Raw genomic sequence first — 18,941 nt, forward strand, 5'->3', positions numbered from 1 at the left:
CAGTTGCTCATTTTGCCTCATAGCTTCATTCAGACTTGCAAACGAACGCCATGTGTAGTACGCTTTGAATGTTTTGATAACTCCTTGGTCCATCGGTTGAAGTAAGCTGGTTGTATTTGGAGGCAAGAAAACAACTTTTACATATGGATCAAAATCAATTAAAGTTGCAGGAGGGTGACCAGGTGCATTATCAATAATGAGCATAACTTTAAACAGAATTTTTTAAACTGGCAATAACATTCAACTTCAGGTATGAAGTGGTGACCAAACCAGTCTTAAAAATAGAAGCTTTCACCCAAGCTTTAGAATTTGACTTCCAAATCACTGGCAAGCCAGCTTTAGATTTTTTTTTAGAGCTCGTGGATTTTCGGAGCAATAAATTAAGAGAGGTTTTAACATGCAATCACCAGCTGCATTTGCATCAAGCATTACTGTCAACCAGTCTTTGGAAGCCTTAAAGCCAGGAAACGTTTTTTCTTCACGTGCAATGAAAGTTCTCTTAGGCATCTTTTTCCAGAACAAGCCAGTCTCGTCTACATTAAATATGGTTTGACTGGTATAGCTACCTTCCTCCATTCCTCCATTCGACTGGTATAGCTACCTTCCTACCTTCCTTTTTTGAGCCTGTGGCCTGTGTGTTGGGCAAAGGTACGTCAACCACTGAGCCAAACAGAGTGGATGATAGCCTTAAGTGCCTCAGGAAAAGAAGACGCAGCCTCTTTATCAGCACTTGCCGCCTCTCCGTGATGCTGTACCAGTTACAGCGATTTTTAAATCGGTTGAACCAACCATTTTTGGCCACGAAATTTTATTCTTTGGCTGCTTGTCCAGCTTCTAATTTTAGCCTCTCAAAAATCAGCTTGGCTTGGCTACATATTGTCATTTGATCAACTGGACAATTTTTTACTCTCACTTGATTATCACACCATAATTTAAGCATTGTTTCCATCTCACCAATAATCCCATGACATTTAAGAATTATGCTTGAATTCATGATTGGGCATTTTTCACAGCAGCGAGAATTCTTTCTTTATCTTTTATGATTGTTCTTACTGTGGATTCCTGTAGATCGAATCAAACTTCTTTACTAGCTCACAAATTTTCATTCCGCCTTCAAAATCCTTAATAATGTTGAGTTTTGTTTCCAAAGTCAATGTTTTTCTTTTCTTGCTAGCTGTAGAAGAATCGAACTTGCTTCTTTTGGACGACAATATTGTTTTTTATGTGATAAAATTTTTATCAAGAACATAACATTAAACAATCGCAAGGTTTGTAGACTATAAAAATTGTGTATGAATGGAGACCGTGTGAAACACGTCAGTGCTTGTTCACAGCATGTGCGACACTGGCGAATGCGGCTGGCACCGGAAAGATACAACTAGTGGTGAGGCGTGAAGTGGGATGGGAACACGTACATGTAAGAAACTGCGTAACTCCGGATTCACGTAAGTCGGGGTATTACTATATATATATTTTTACTCCAAAATATTATCATTGACATTTAGAAAATTTCCCAAAATATAGACATTTTTTCCCTCAAAAATAGAAGTATTTTATTTCAACACAAACAAAAAAAATTTCATACTGACAGGAGGCTCTGTAAATTTTTGTGATGGTTATTAATTAGACTTTATACTTTTTTTTTTAGACTGTATGAATATTTGATTTGTTCAAATAATATTTTAATTTAGGTTTAATTTGGCTTAAATGATATATATTGTAAATATTAGTATAAAAAAAAATTCTTTATTTTTTGGAGTTGTCATAATCATTATACTATTTTAATATGTCTTGTAATGACTTAGAATAAATTAAATTTTCATTATTAATTTTCCAATTTATTTATACTCATTCTTTCACTTCCCTTCGATTCTAATTAGTGCAGCTTTTTTTTAGTCAAAATTTTTTGCGGTGTACTTGAGATACACTTTTATAGCAAATGGCTTGCGGTCCAATTGAGTTTGACACTCCTGCACTAGATGGTTAAATTCATCTGATCACCCTAAAGACATTCACAATTAGCCATGTCCAAAGTAGGATTTGAGCCTGTAGCCTGTGTGTTGGGCAAAGGTACGTCAACTACTGAGCCAAACAGAGTGGATGGCAGTTTCGGTGGTCATTTTGATCAGAGTGGATCAAAATGAAGGGATTTTGTTTATTTTTCTCTGGTATAGGATGTTTTGATTTCACAAATGTGCAGTGCCAGCCTGGTGGGATTGGGTGGATAGTGTTTCCTTCTAACTGTAAGCAAAACATGGTGTGTCCTGGATGTTTGTGAACTTTCTTGAAATGGTAGATGTGATGTTCATTGCCAGGCTCAAGATCATCCTGTTTATTTGCAGGCCTCAAGTTACTTAGAAGAGTTTTGCGTTTGATCTCTAGCTCTATAAGAATTCCTAGATTTACTTTTTATAATCATCATTCACATAAAAAACTTGTGGTGGAAGATCATTCCAGGTGTGTTGAACAAGTTGCTGCTTTTAGTTGAGGTTCTGTTAGAAGGTTGGATTCCTGTTATTGTGGAGGTGTGAAAGTGTTTTTTTGTATGAATTTTTATTTATTTATTTACTTAATGATTTTGTGGATAGTATTGGAGGAAGTGAAGAGTTGAATAGGGATACTTATTGAGAAGTGAAAGACTTGTGAATATATCTTTTGTTCAGTTAATCCTGTCTCCTGACTGATATGTTCTCAATAGTTCATGCATATATACTATAACTGTTATACTTGGTCTCCTCAGGTATGATCTAGTAGAATATGTGGACAGCCTGTAGAACTGCAGTATTGCTCTGCTCTCAAACTGGAGATTTTCTGGATCTCTGCAGCATATTTGGTACACTGATTGCATGAAGAGATGAGGGGAACATGTTCAGTCCTAACATGGAGAAGATATTTCAAATCTATAAAATGAGAGTGGTATTTCAGTGGGTGAGGTATTTTATGTTGAGTGATTTTAGCATGTTTTATTTACTTTGCTTGATGCTGTATTATCCAGTTGGGTATATATGGATCATTTGTACTTAGTTTACAAGAATGGAAGATAAATAATAATGCAAATGAACAGCTTCAAGAAAGACATACATACAGATGAAGACAGCATCTGTATTATACTTCCAAATAGGCTAGCTATTTTAGAAGTATAACTGCTACATCAGTAGAAAATCTCATCTTTTTGGAATATGACTTCCGAACAGAGAACATTGCTTGTTCACCTTTGAAATATTGTTTAGGAATAGAACATATCAGTGATTATACTAATGTCTTCAGTTAGTGTTTAGTTGCTGCCATAACAGACTGTGATGGGAGGATTAGCAGTTGCTCGAGAGAGAGAGGGATCTTAGTATTAAAGATAATTTTGTGAATGTTACTCTGTTTTGTACAGACAGTTATCTCTCACTATGCAAAAACAAATTTAGTGAACTTGCTCACTGTATCCAACTACAAAAAACTTCATGGCATCAGCTGTTGTAAAGAAAATCCACTATTAAACCTTTCACAATATCAAACTACTATCTGTTGGTCTCTGAGCTCAGCATAGTGAGGGTTTGACTGTATTAGGCCACAATACATATTAAGTATATATTAAATATTGAAAACTGTTACAAGTTTATTTTCTTTTCCATTATAGATTGAAAGGCAATCTTTTGAGCACACTATCAACACTTTAAATGCAATTTATACTGATGCAGAAAAGTTTAGCAGCAGAACTTGTTGTGAAGGTTGCTTGGCATGTCTGACTGCATACACTGTCTATCTTTGTATGGAAACATATTATGAAAAGGTATTTTTACAATAAAATTATTGAACATTGTTATTTTAAAATGTTTACTTATGCTAAAGAAACTTGGCCATCTATTTGCTTAAGATTTCCTCCCTCTTCAAAAGTGGCATTTTAGTTTTCAGTATACCCTGAAATGAATGATAGAATTTTACTGAAATATAATTTTCTTTTTACTTTGTATACTTTTTTTTTTTTTTTTTCATGAAACCACACATTCCTTGTATTTTTGTAGTTATGGAATAGGTCCATTTTCTGGGCATGCTGGCCTCCACCAAATTTCAGTTATAATTTTTCCAGACATTCTTGAAAAAAATAATCCTTTTTTTTAATTTTTTTTTTCTTGGATGTATGTTGCTCAAGTGAGACAATTAACAGTTTCCATAATAATTGATTTAACTTGTTGCATATGCGAATGGAATTGTACATAAGAAATTTTTCATGTTTTTTTTGTTTGAATATCAAACAGACATGCCATGAATTGCATATTTATCAGCACTTAAATACTGGGTGGGGATTGAATTTGTTGGTTTCCAGATATTTATTTTTTATAATTAAGAAGTTCTACAGTTGGATAAGGGTTGAATGATTACTCATGAAACCATAATCTAGGGACAAGAATCTTATGTGCATGAGTGGTGAACAGTGGCACTCAGGATTTAACCTTGGGGGGGGATGAGCTGAGTAGACGATTTGCAAATTCACACTACGCATCGCATGCGACCTATGACTGAGCATCTGCAGTGATCGCTAATTCATAAGTAGTAAAGAAATAGAAGACACGACACAACATAAATAAAAAATGAATTTTAATTAGGAAAAGATTTTTGGAAAATTTTCTAGTGTTTTTTCCTTTTCTTTGGGGGTGCCCAGGCCTCTTGCCGCACCCCCCCCCCCTATGGGTGCACTGCTGGTGGTGAATGTAAGTTAGAAAAAAGTAAGAGAATGAGTCATTATTATTAAAAAAAAAAAAAGAGATCTCTCTATGTAGTAAGGGGGACACAGATTACTAAGGGTTGGAACATATTATAAACATAATAAATAAACACATTTATTATGACCCTTCCAGATCAGAAAGTATAAAGAGAGAGAGGGATTAATTATGCAAGCAAAAAAAAAAGTATCCGTATTCGCAACTTAGTATATTGACCACAGGAAGATGCAAACCTGTGCATGTGTGCATCTCCATAGTGTGTATATTTTCAGATAGCTGTATTGAATGGATGCTGATAAGAATGGAACCTGCAGTTTAATGTTGACTAACATTCAACAGCTTATACAAAAAAAAAAAAAAAAAAAAAGAGAGAGAAATAAAACTGATTGCTACAATTGTTTGTTTCCTCGTATTGAGTTTGATCACTATATAATATCAGTTTTGCTTCACATAGATAAATATCTTCATAAGTTACAAAAACAGATTCCATTATTTGTAATGTAACATTACTTTTATGTTAATCTACAGTAAAATTGTATCATTGCAATATAGTGATATAATTTTATCATAAAATCATTTTACAAAAATTCTACTAGAAATAAGTGAAACCGGCATTCTGGGAATGTTGAATTTCCAATCTGTATACACTGATTGAGCTGTGATCTAGTACTTGGAATAAGATTGCCAATGGAAATCAGGCAGACTAGTATAGTCAATATCCTGTTTTAAGGACAATGTTTTTATTCAGATTGGGTTGGTGTAGTGATAAAAAGTACATTCTCATTGCAGGTAAGCTCTTTGCATTTATTCTGAGCCAACTACCATGGCTTTCCAATGTACTACTCGTTGTGTTTAGCCTTGAGATGAGCTTTGATTTGAAGAATTTTATTATTTAATTTGAAATGGTTTCTTTCAACACTAAACACAGTGGAGATTGGAGTTTTCTTTATCTTGTCCAGGAAAATCCCAGTTTTTTTAAAAAAATGGTATTTTCTTTTTACTCTCTTGTTTTTCTTTTCAATTTTCATTTTACTATCTTGGTGATCACTGCAACGCTTAAGTCAAGAATTTCTTCAGTCTTCATTTTTGTAAATAGGAATAAGACTGTTCATTGTTTTTTTTAAGCATTTTTTATATTGATATTTTCACAAACTTTCTTAGTTTTGTGTTTCAAAGCACCAATTTTAATCCAGCATTCCATATTATTCCTACGAAGTATATTTTAAACTGACCACCCTTGTATGCCAGTTAATCAGACTAATAAGTAAAAATATACTCTCTCTCTCTCTTTATATAAGTTTATGTAAGTTATAAATTATTATGGTGATTGTACACATGGAAACTTCCTCTCAAAAATCAGATGACCATTCCAGATTATACTTCACAACACACAGATAGCAATGTGGACCATGCATTTCTCAGAGTACAGTGGCAGCAGAGTAGCTGATTTTATGCACCGCTATACACACATGTGTATAGTGGTGCATAAAATATACAGTTGTGTCAAAATATGTATATTATTATGCTGAAATTAGACAAATTATGTAAAAACTCTTAATGGATTTTTCATCATCATCATCATGCGTATCAAGGATTTAGGCCTAGCATGGCCTGTTCCGGCCTTAGAAGTTATCATTGAATCGTTTAAGAGGATGTCCTGGTTTTCTTTTTCCTAATGGTTTGTACTTTAAGGCTTGCTTTGGTAATCTTTCTGTTTTCATTCTTAGAACACGTTCCATCCATTTATGTTTATATTTTTAATTTTTTCTATTACTGGTTCTTGGTTTAATTCTTTCATAATTTCTAATAGGATTTTTAATATGTTGTATTCTAAACTGTATCTGAAAATTTTCAAACTAAGATAAAAAAAAAAATATATATATATATATATATATATTTACTAATAAAATACTCTTACGATCCACACTTTGAGAAAGGCTGCCTTAGAAGACTGAAACATGACATCTGACAATAATGAAGCCCTTACAAGTGACAGGCTAATTTCTAGGAAAATCGTTGATAGAAGATTAGTAATAATGTAAAATTAATCATGTAGCACTATAATAACAATATCTTGCATACCTTCTTTTGAGGGTACATCTAGGAATTTGATGATCATATTCCTATTTAACTGAATTTTTAATTCTTCCTTCAGATTCTGATGGTATTACAGACTGGGCTGCTCTTAGTTATAGGAAAGACACATTCTTTGCATGTGTCCTTCAAAACAATAAGTATGGTCAGTCAGCAAACCCTGACTGACCATACTTATGATGACTGATGAATTTTTTATGTTCTTCTAGGCAGATGTTAGATCTTCCAGTTTGACCATAATAATAAAATTGATAGAAGTTTTTTCACTTGGCTATGCTACCAATTATATATTTGGTTTAATCCTTTATCCAAGTTAGAAAAGACTTAGATAAAGGAGATAAAGGATTAAATCAAATATATAATTGGCATAATAATAAAAGTTGAAAGAACAAGAAACTTTATAAATACCTGAAACTGATTAAAAAAAAAAAAAAAAAAAAAAAAACAACAGGTAGAGGATTCTTGTGAGAGTAATGAGGAAAAGCCAGCTTTAGATAAGGTTAGAATGCCATGCAGAGATTATGCTTTTTTTTTTTCTGAAGTGCCACTGATATAAGGTACAATGATAGCATTATTACAGTCAGTGTATTGAAAGGGATGCAAGGAACAATTAATTTGTTGATCTTTTTGATATTAAAGCCAGTGGACAGGAAAGTCTGGTGAATAAAGGAGAGTTCAGCAGGAATCAGCCTCAACAGAACAGAGATTGGAGGCTCTATTAACAAGAGTTTCGATGCAACCATATTGTTGGGGGGGGGGCAGTGATGGGAAATTTTGTGTATGTATCTAACTGTGTGGAGAGGTTTTCTGTAAACTAAGGAAGAAAGGGTGCCATTGGGAAGACATGTAATTAGAGTATCTAGAAAAGGTAGCCTATAATTATTTTCTCTTTCTATAGTGAACTGGATTGTTCTATGTCTATAGTGCTGTCTGTTGAGATGGAGGAGGGAGGGAGTCTAATGTGTTTGAGCCATGTGGCCAAATAAAGAACACATTATCAATGTATCTTAGCCAGACAGAAGGTTTGAGAATAACAGTATCAAGAACACGTTTTTCAAAATGCTCCATATAATAATTAGTTAGAGGGGGGAGAGCCTATGGCTATATCCTCAGTTTGTTTAAAAATAGTATCTTTTGAAGTGAAATATCCAGAGTGAATGGTAAAATTAAAAAAGATCAATGATATCTTGGGGGGTGAGGGGCATTTTTTTAATAAATTTAGTTTCAAAAAGAAGGAAACAGGTAAAAACGGACGTAACACCAAAGCTTATATTATTGTCTAAAACTAAATTTTGGTTTAAATATTTGAAATTAGTGGAATTTTTATTATATGAAGAAGAATGATTTGTGAGTGGGGTTAAGGATTTAGCTAACTCCCTCCTTCTGAAATTAAATTTACTAAAATATGTTTTCCTCCCAGATATCATTTATCTATTTTACCATTCATTCTGGCTACTTCATTTTGAAAGATACTATTTTTGAACAGATTGAGGATATAGCCATGGGCTCTTCCCCTCTAACTAATTATTATATGGAGTATTCTGAAAAACATGTTCTTGATACTGCTATTCTCAAACCTATCTTACTAAGATACATTAATAATGTATTCTCTATTTGGCTACATGATACAGACATATTACACTCCTTCTTCTTCCATCTCAATAGACAGCATTCCAGAATCCATTTCACTATAGAAAGAGAAAATAATAACAGCTTACCTTTTCTAGATGCTCTAATTACACATCTTCCCAATAGCACCTTTTCTTCACTATGAATGCTGACCACCATGAAACCTTAAAGAAAGAAAAATATCTATGGTATGCTTTCAAGGGATAGACAAATATTTAGAATTAGCCTCACTGAAGAGCTTGTTTAGGGAGAAACATTTGGACATTAGGCTCCACGTACAGTCAATATTATGGACTTACTGATATAACAATGAAGTACCTACTGCCTCACCTTGTAATTGTGAAGTTGAGTTTTAATGCTACTTTGTTGGGATGGGGGGGAGCTAAATGTGGAGCTGGAACAAACCCTAGCTTATATCTGACATATGTTTAATGGTGCCTAAAAGAAGCCAGTGCGATTCTTCTCATTAATATATTTAATATATTTCTTACTTTTTTTTAAATATACACTTAATTCTGGGAATGCTTGAACTTAAACAATACTTTACATGTTCTCACTTTTTGGTATAATTCACAATATATCTCATTCCTATTATAATTCTCTTCCAACTTCATTTTCCACTGAAAAATATTAAGATCGTGTGTTATGCCAACTACTCCACAATTTTGCATGTAGGATGTGGTATATGATGGCTCACCTCTAGTGGTAAAATATAACCCATTGGTAATGTGTGGAGGTATTGGAGGTGGGGCAGTAGGCCACTGAGTTGTATGCTTTGTGCAAGTGGACTGTAGCTAGGAAAGTGTTCTAAGGCACTTTTTCTGACTGCATCAGTCCACCTCTAAATCTTGGTCTTTACCTGGCATCAACACACTTGTTTTGTTAACCTTTCCCTTTTTGTTTATATGACCGAGATTAGCTTTGTTCACACATTCTTGAATGATAAGTGTCAGGTTCCTTCCTAATATCTTCATTTTTAATGATTCTTCCATTGATGCCATCTGTTTAAGACAGTGTTATAAAAGTTCATAAGTATCGGGAGGGAAGGATTTTGAAAAAATAATTGGTTTGTCTATTGGAACATATGTAAAAAGGGATGACACATAAAACCCACTAAACAATCATTCTCTAATTGAAGGCTCTATATAATAGTTTTAAAATGTGTGAAGTTTTCATATGTATGACAATGTCTTGTTGACATTAAGTCTAGATGCCAAATGCTTGGCAAGTTTATAGATGAGGCAATTTACAGCATCCTCATTAAAATGCAAAGTAGGGCTCCAGATTTGTGGAACTTAGTGGCCCATTATAGCCTTGGTTTGTGTTGGACATGATTTCAGTTCAGCCAACTTGTAATATTATCTAAAACTTAAGGTTTTATTTCTTATTGATACCGCAGAGTTCAAGTTCTTCATTATTGACATATCAGATAATTCTTTTAATTTTACATTATTAACATTTTACATTATAAGTTACCATTGTGGTTAAGATTGCAATGTGGTCATTACATCAAAATTTGATTTTATTTAATATCTAAGATTGACATTCAACTCTCCAATGCACAGTTGTTCTGCAGATCTGGGTTGTATATCATATTTCTAATTTTGCTAGGCAACTATTCTGCAGATGCATTTTTTCTCATTCTTTGATTAGACTTGAATTAGACTTGTGGTTCATTGACATCTCTCAGATGCAACCTAATCATTAATATATTTGTCGATGATTAGGCATAAGTATGGATACCTTGAATGATGCCTATTTTGGGGTCACACAAACACTGAGGAAGATATGTTGGACTGTGGGCTGGGAAATAAATACAGCCATTTGTTCTGGTTAAATTCCATGGTCAGCTATTCTATAGCTTTTCATCTGTAAACTTGCATGAGGTGGGACAAGGCATGGGTGCCCATCATTGATCCAGCAACTGCTATTCTGCTCAGTATCCTGCTTTTCATTCTTTGAAATACAAAGTACAGCAGTCTTCAAACAGCCTAAAATATTGAACAGTTTCCTCGATTACTGCCACCCTTCAACCAGCCCATGTTAATTGGTAACCGTTAAACAGTACATCACACACCTCCAATATCATGTATGTTGGTTTTTACTGCTATATCAATGCTATCTGGTGACGTAGAATGGGCAATTGTGAAAAAATGGTGGGTGGTCATAATATTTTGGCTGGACTGTATATGTTTGTATACGTCTTCATAAAACATAGTTCTCTTTTTTTTTTTTTTTTTTATCTGAAAGGTAATTTTTTTCTCCTGTGCTATATACTTTGAACAGTTATTTAATATTTTCACATTATTCTTTACAACAGCTCTCTCTCTCTGCCTTCTCCCGCCATTTCTGATGGGAGAAGGCAGACAAGATTCCTGACAAGATGTCAGGAATTCATCATGTGCATACATACAGGCACTTTATACGTGTGCTTGCCACTGTCACTGTCATTAACATGTGGCATTGTTCATTTCATGAAGTTCTGACATGTTAGAATTCCCTGGGGGGGGGATAAAGCTAAAATTATGTATTTTTTTCCTGTTTCTTTTGCCTTGTCATATCTGACTTGAGCAATAACAGAATCAGATATGTGCAGTAAAAAAAAAAAGCCCCTCTAGTCTTAGCTCAGTCTGTTACAGTGTTGCAAACATTAGGTGTAGATATAAGTAGTATTCAACTTTAATTCTTGGCCAATTTTATATTAACTTTAGACAGTGTTAACTAAATATACATGCTATATATACAGGGTGTTCGGGATAAATTTGACATATTTATAATTAATTATATTTTTCCGTAAGTTACATGTATTACCACACACTTCTCTTCATTTAAAAGTTTGGACCCTTCTTCATTCATATACAAGATGTCAGAAAGGATGGATAGCTGGAACCCACCTGAATCATGGAAGAGAATAACTTGTATCATGATGATTCGTGCCCGCCATCAAAATAAGGATATTATGACTGCTGCCCAATGCTCCCTGAATACAGTAAAAACAATCAGGCATGAACTAGAAACTTGCAATGGTGACTACGAGGATGTAGCAAGAAGAAAGATCCCTAGCAGACGATCTGATTGCGTTCGTACAGCAGAATTCCTCGCAAATCTGCAGGAACAGGTGTTGAAGAACCCTGGCATTGGAATTCGGGCTTTGTTCGTGGAGTTGCTAACTGTAGTCAAGCCCTGGATAACAAGGGTAGCCAATGGTAGGCCGTATGTATGGCAGCAGGATTCGGCCCCTTGCCACACCTCTGGGAAAAGTCAAAAATGGTTGTCTGAAAATTTCTACGACTTCACCAGTCCAAATGTTTGGCCTCCAAACTCCCCAGACCTTAACCCCATGGATTATTTTGTATGGGGCGCAGTTGAAAAAGACACCAATCGCACTTCCAGTAATACAAAAGCCCAGTTAATGGATAAAATTAAAACAGTTTTTGCGGCCCTTCCCAGGGAGACTGTAGCATCAGCTTGTTCGAGGTTCCGAAGCAGAATTGAAGCTGTGATCGATGCTAATGGTGGTTATTTTGAGTAAATCTTGTTGATAGTATTGTAATTAACTCTGCCTGTAATGTTTTTTTGTCAATTCATTAAATTTAATAGATACAAAGAAGATTTTCTTTTTCCTTACGAAACTGTCAAATTTATCCCGAACACCCTGTATATATATATATATATATATATATATATATATATATAATGATCTGTAATATTAACTCGGAATTGGGACATGTTCATATTTATATATACTGACTTAGATCCGAAAAAACAATTTGTTTTTTCCAGTTTTCTTAGATTGTTCTCAGTTTGTTCCCAGATAAGATTTGTAGATCACATATTTCTTATCTAGCAACACTGCACTGATGATAACCTTCAGTCTTTTTTATATCATTTAAACAACTTCCACCAAGACATCAAATTAACAATGGAGGTTGAAGAAAACGGATCTCTTCCCTTCCTGGATGTAAGACTTACTAAGACATCTGATTCTGTAAAAATCTCAATCTTTAGAAAATCTACACACACAGATAGATCCTGCACAGAAAGTGGGTATCATCTCAATTCCAGCATATCGTGCCAGATCTGTACTGTCAGATGATGAACTAAAAAATGAACTACAACATCTACAAAGAACCTTCACAAGTAATGGCTACTCGTCGAAAACTATTAATAAGCATCTATACCCGCCATCAAAACAACTCGGAAACACAAGATAACCCCAAAGATTATATCTCCTTACCATACATCAGCTCGCTCTCCACGAAACTAAGAAGAATTTTACGAAAGTTCAACAAAAAAACCTGCTTCTCTACTCTTCCTAAACTAAGATCAATTTTAAGCAAATACAAACAAGTTCACAACCATCTACAATTCCCAGGAGTGTACAAAATCACATGTGATTGCGGGAAACAATACTATATCAAACTGAAAAATCCATCCTCCTACGTCTGGAAGAACACCAGAGAGACATTGCCTACAAAAGAACTAGAGCAAGTGCCCTATCAAGCCATGTACTGTTTTCAGTAAACACAAATGATGAAGGCCGTCAACATGAGATAAACTGGACAACAACTTCAAACCTTCATATATGCCATGACGAAGTAGAACGCCGCATTGTCGAATCTAAGGAAATTGTTATGGACCCTCATCATATAAATAATAACCTTAGTTATAATCTACCAGACTCTTTCAGCTCTGCTATCCGATATTGGCACACTCTTGAAGTCAGATGCCCAGCAATAGAACTTCAACACGGACTGTAGCTATAGTTCAAAACTAACTGAATTTTATAATAGTCGTTTTTATAGTGATACAATGTTTCTTATAGTGTTTTTTATTTGCTTTCTATGTTCTCACGCCTGAAGAAGTCGGACAATCCGATGAAACATGTTTCGTTTTGAATAAATTTAATTGTTTTTTCCAGTTCTCGGATCTAAGTGTATATATAAATATGAATATATATATATATATATATACACACACACACACCTTTTAGCGCAAAGATGGTGAAAGAATCATACATAGTGCAATTTGTTATGGTAGACAATACAACACAGTTATGGATAGACTGTGTTTGTTGTATTGGATTTCTGTCACAAATAGGTTTGGTCTAAATGTGATGTACATCAACATTTTTATTGGAGTTCAAGTGTTTTTATAAATTTACAAAATTTATAAAAACACTTAAAAACACTAGGCACTCTCTTCAAACAAAGCTTATTCAATTTCCATACCCAGTAAGGACAAATTAAAGGAAAAAAAATTCAATTAAAGAAAAAGCAGTTACCCTACAAACAAGTTCATGATCAATGCATCTTCAGATGTGCTCACAAACACTAAACTTAACACCTTGTTCAAAAGTTTGAGTTTTGTCTTATCTCTGTCTAATATTCACATAAAGGCAGCTGAATTAGAAACTTTTATTTAATACCATGTTGCAGGGGTTGGCCACCCTGCTCGGCCCGCAGGCCGCATTTGGCCCAAACGTGAATTTTGGTGGCCCATAAAAGGTTGACCATATTTACATGGCATGTGGTCAGTAAAATTTTATCATCAAGAAAAGATGTTATGGACATTTCAAGAGGACGTTATCTACTGGTCAAGTGTTAGATTTTTAAGTAGAGGTGTTGTGCTAAAAATATTTTTAATTATGTGAAGAAATGGATATTTTCATGATGGAATACAAAAATACTGTCCCACAGCTATTGGATATTTGAATATATGATGGAAGAAAATTACATGATTGCAAATCAGCATCTACAGTTGGATAGCAAACACAAAAGAAACTTTTGTTGGTATTATTGAAGATTTACAAAATGGAATTTTCAATAAGATTTGTGGATATAGAATCCTTTTAATGTCAACATTGACGTACCAAACCGACTACTGATGGAAGTTTTGGAATTGCAGCACAATGAAATATTAAAGAATGCATTTTCGTTGGAAAATATCCAAAAAAATTTATCGATGCTTACCATCGATGCAAAGAAGACGATAGTCGCATTTGGAAGCACATATATTTGTGAACAAGTATTTTCTGCCATGAGTTTTAGAAAAAATAAATTTTCTTCTCAACTAACTGATGAACATTTGCATGCTTCGATTTGAATTTATATCTCAGGTTATAAAGTGGATATAAATATAGATAATTTGGCTAAGGGAAAACAATCACAAAAGTCACATTAAGTAGGAAGACATACATATTGATGCATAAAACTATATTACTTTGTTTTTACATGATAATTTTTCATCGAGTTTCATTTTAATGCTTGTTTCATATCTCGTATTCTTTAAATATTTCTGTGTTTTTTTTTAAGATTGATATAATAAAAATTATCCCCATGGGGCTTGCAACTTGCAGGCACAGGCATGTATAACAACCCGGGATCCCAGAGCTAAGTATGATCTATTTCAAAACTTTTGGTCATACTTTTCTCTAACTCTTCCACTTCCTGCTTCTACCCTCATACTAACATTCTTCCGAATGAGTATTCTTTACTTCAGGGGTGGGGAATCCCTCGCCCGCAAGTCTATTTCAATTCACCCCTTTGCTGTCTTTGCTTAGATCTGAAATGGGCAACCTCACTTACAATGGGGTCACCCATCCAGAATCTAACAGAATATGCCCCACTAAGAGAGCATACTTGTCCTTTCAACAATTAAGTTCATGTCATAGAAGAATTAATATCATGATCAATAAGATGAAAGAAATATTTAGTATAAGTTTTGATAGATCTAAATTAGAATTGTAAATGTAAAATAATCAAAGAATATGTGTAAAGATAATTACTAGTGATTTATAACTACACATGCAAGAATGTCAGTACACTGCTAAGAAAGGGCAAAGGTCGCTCAAATGCCACCGTAATATTGTAAGCGCCCGTGGGTGCTAGTTCGTGGAAAATATCCAAAAGCACGCGTTCCCGAAAATGGAAAGCCCTGTATGGCGGTGCAATGAGGTCACCCAGTTGGGGACGAATCGAAAGATCAAATATGCAAAATCTAACTCGAAAAGAGGGTGCTGGAAAGGGAGAATATATGCAGCAACACAGGATCCCTCCCATTTGTTTTGTTCCAGTTTTCTCTCCTTGTGCTCCTCAGTGGTCAACGATGTCCAACTCCGTTCCCGGAGTTGACTACCATAAGTCCCGGCAAGACATCGCAGAGTACGGCAGATAAAAATGCGGGCCATCGGCAAAGAAAGTGCGCTGATGTAATTCTTGAAGAAGCGAGCACCAAACTCGAAGAATACATGTGATTCCCACGTAGCAGCAGACCTTGAACAACAAAGTTTTTCACTAGGAAGGAAGGAAGGAACCTCCGAAAACCAGTGCAGAGTAGATAAGTACATATTACATATTCTACCTTACATATTCTTTGTTCCTTAAACATTAGGATGATTGTGAACGGAAGAAATTTTGTGTTTCAGAATGAAAAGTGAACTTTGGAGATTTAGCAGATTATGGAACATTTTGAATCTCATTAGACTGACTGTCCAAGAATTGTGAATTTGTTAAGAACCGTTTTAACCCATACGAAAAAGAAACAAGATGTGTTATGTGCCTAACGAGCACCTGATCAATTGTATATAGTATTTCAACCATTTGAAGGAAACATTCTATGTAAATGAGAAATTGTATATTTAAAGTATGAGAGAGAGAGTGAAACCTTAGATGATTTTAACTTAGTGTTGCTTACATTATGTTTATGTCTTGTATTACTTATGAATTCATTAAATATGTTTTATAGTATCGTATGTGTGTGATCTGACCATGTAGACTGACTCTTACCAGTCATAAAAATTACGAACCTGTTTATCTGTATATGCACATGGGGATACCCAGAGTAAGTTAAGAAGGAAGGGCTACGACTGCAAGATTAGAACACCTACGGCCTCTGATTTAGCTGTAACCACATTAGTGGCATCTAATTTCTGTGACCCTCCCTAGGTTAAGATATTCTCTGCACCTAAGCTCAGGCTGGCGCAGTATATAAATTCGTCTGAGAAAAACGGGGGATGCCTCACACAAGTTAGAGAGTAAGTAATCTAAGGGCCCTACATAGTAATTGATAGACAAAGTTTAGAAAGAAAAAATAGGAAGGGAATTAGAGTGAAGGGCCACGAACGAACATCGACCATAGCAATGGCAACATAGAAAAAACAGACATAACAGCTGATGTACTCGTATGTACATGTAAATAAAATTTTATAATAATTTAAATTTATTTAAATTTAAATAATTAAATATACAAAACCAAAAATAGCTATATTACATATAATATGATTGTCATACGTCTGGTAAGATATATATTGCACACTACATACACTATGTATAAGAGATAAAATTTACCAGTCACCCGTGGAAGTTTTTAAATTAGCAATTTTTGCCCTTGATACTAAAAAGGTTCCCCACCCCTGCTTTACTTAAAACTTTCTGTCTGTCTCTTTTCTTGCTTACTAACCCCAGGAGAAGGTCCTCCATTCTCCCTGAAGCTATTAGAGTATTCGAGGGCTAGGGGTGTTTCCTCCTCTTTCAACTAACCACTAATAGTTATAGTAGTGGGCCGCAGTGCTACTTGTACTTTCAAGTAGCATACATGTTACAATACTGCAATGTGGAAGGCAAGGGGAAACCACTACATTACATTCCCAAGTAAAAGCAGCAATGGAAGTTAAAAATGAAGTCAAGATTGGCGATGGAGCCTTCACTGAAGGAGAAGTTGCAGGAGAAGTTACCAGGCTTTTCAGGTCGACAGCCAATGAAATCCTGGTACTTATTAAAAAATGAAGACAAGAAATAAGCTGAACATGGAATGCAAGAACACTGCTAGAACCAGGTAAAATAGAAAATGTGAAAAAAGAAATGGAAAGACTTGAAATAGACATTCTGGGCATTAGTGAGACGAGATGGGAGGGACAGGGTGATTTCTGGAGTGGAGAATTTCGGATAATATATTCAGGACAAAAGAAGGGCGAGTCAGGTGTTGCAATAATGCTTCATAAAAAAGTTGGAAAGTTAATCACTACAATAATTAACCACAGTGACAGAATCATGGCGATAAGCATTCAGAATGAACCGGTAAACCTCAATATTATAATGGTCTACATGCCAACATTACAACATAGCGATGAAGAAATAGAAGAAATTTATGAACAAATAGAAGAAATCTTGAGCAGCTTTAAAGACAGAGACAATACAATAATAATGGGAGATTGGAATGCTATAGTGGGAGAAGAGAACAATGATAATGTTTCAGGAAGATTTGGTCTTGGACGTAGGTATGAAAGAGGAAAGCAATTAATAGAATTTTGTACACAAAAACAGTTAGTTATAGCATATACACTATTTCAAGATCTAAAAAGAAGAAGATACACCTGGAAAGCACCTGGGGATTCAAAGAGATTATATATTGGTCAAGAAAAGATACAGAAACCAAATAAAAAATTGCAAAAGCTATCCAGGTGTCGACATTAGTAGTGACCATAACCTTGTCTTAATAAAAACAGAACTGAAACATAGGAAACAAATCCAAAGATACAAACCAATAAGATGGAACCTTGAAAAATTAGAGTAAAGAAGTAAAGAGAGGATACCAAGAGGCAACTGATCATAACATTCCAGAAAACATAAATAGTCAGAATAATATTGAAAACCAATGGAATATGATTAAAAAGTTAATTACAAATTCATCAAATCAATTATTGAAAAATGCAGAAAAAGAAAAAAGAAAACATTGGATAACAGATGAAATACTTGGCCTTATGGATGAAAGAAGAAAATATAAAAATGCTGTTAAAGAAGAAGATGTGGCCAAATACAATTATCTTAAAAATCAATACAAGAAAAATGTAGACAAGCCAAAAAACAATACCTAGAAGAACAGTGTAATAACATAGATGAATTATTTAAAAAATAAAACATAAGAAAGCCTATAAAGAAATTAACAAACTGACTTTCAAATTTAATAAGAACAGCAAAAATAATGCCATCAAAGATGAAAATGGAAAATTACTAATAGAATCTGAGGATATATTAATGGAATGGAAGAATTATCTTGAAAATCTCTATAATGGCAACGAACTTGATGTTGATATCAGCATAGAAAATCAAAATGAAGATAATGTAGGACCCCCAATAATGAGAGAAGAATTTGATAAAGCACTGTCTTAAATCAGTAAGGGAAAAAGTCCAGGTGTAGACAAAATTCCTATAGAACTGCTACAAAATCTAGGTGAATGAGACAAAAACCTTACTCTATCAATTAATAGCCCAAATCTATGATAGAGGAGAAATACCGAAGGAGTTTATGAAATCAACCATAATACCAATACTAAAAAAGAATAATGCAAACAAATGCAGCCAATTTACAACAACAGCTTTCATACCACATGTTAGCAAAATTCTGCTAAAAATTATTCAAAATAGAATTTATTCAAAAATAGATTGTCTATTGGATGAAGACCAATTTGGATTCAGAAAGAATAAAGGAACAAGAGAGGCAATACTC

At 34.3% G+C, this 18,941-nt stretch overlaps 1 protein-coding gene across 1 annotated transcript in view; it reads left to right on the plus strand.

Moving 5' to 3' along the window:
* LOC150106484 (golgin subfamily A member 7) overlaps positions 1 to 18,941 on the plus strand; it is a 174,310-nt gene that overhangs the window by 128,989 nt on the left and 26,380 nt on the right. Inside the window, exon 4 of the mRNA XM_090392472.1 lies at positions 3,629 to 3,781. Within this exon, the coding sequence (XP_090248598.1) occupies positions 3,629 to 3,781 (153 nt within the window). The remainder of the gene's footprint in view (positions 1 to 3,628; positions 3,782 to 18,941) is intronic.

Source organism: Typopeltis vanoorti, chromosome 5 (assembly GCF_054136105.1).
Source record: "Typopeltis vanoorti isolate ZY-2024b chromosome 5, IOZ_Tvanoo_1.0, whole genome shotgun sequence".
Classification (NCBI taxonomy): domain Eukaryota; kingdom Metazoa; phylum Arthropoda; class Arachnida; order Uropygi; family Thelyphonidae; genus Typopeltis; species Typopeltis vanoorti.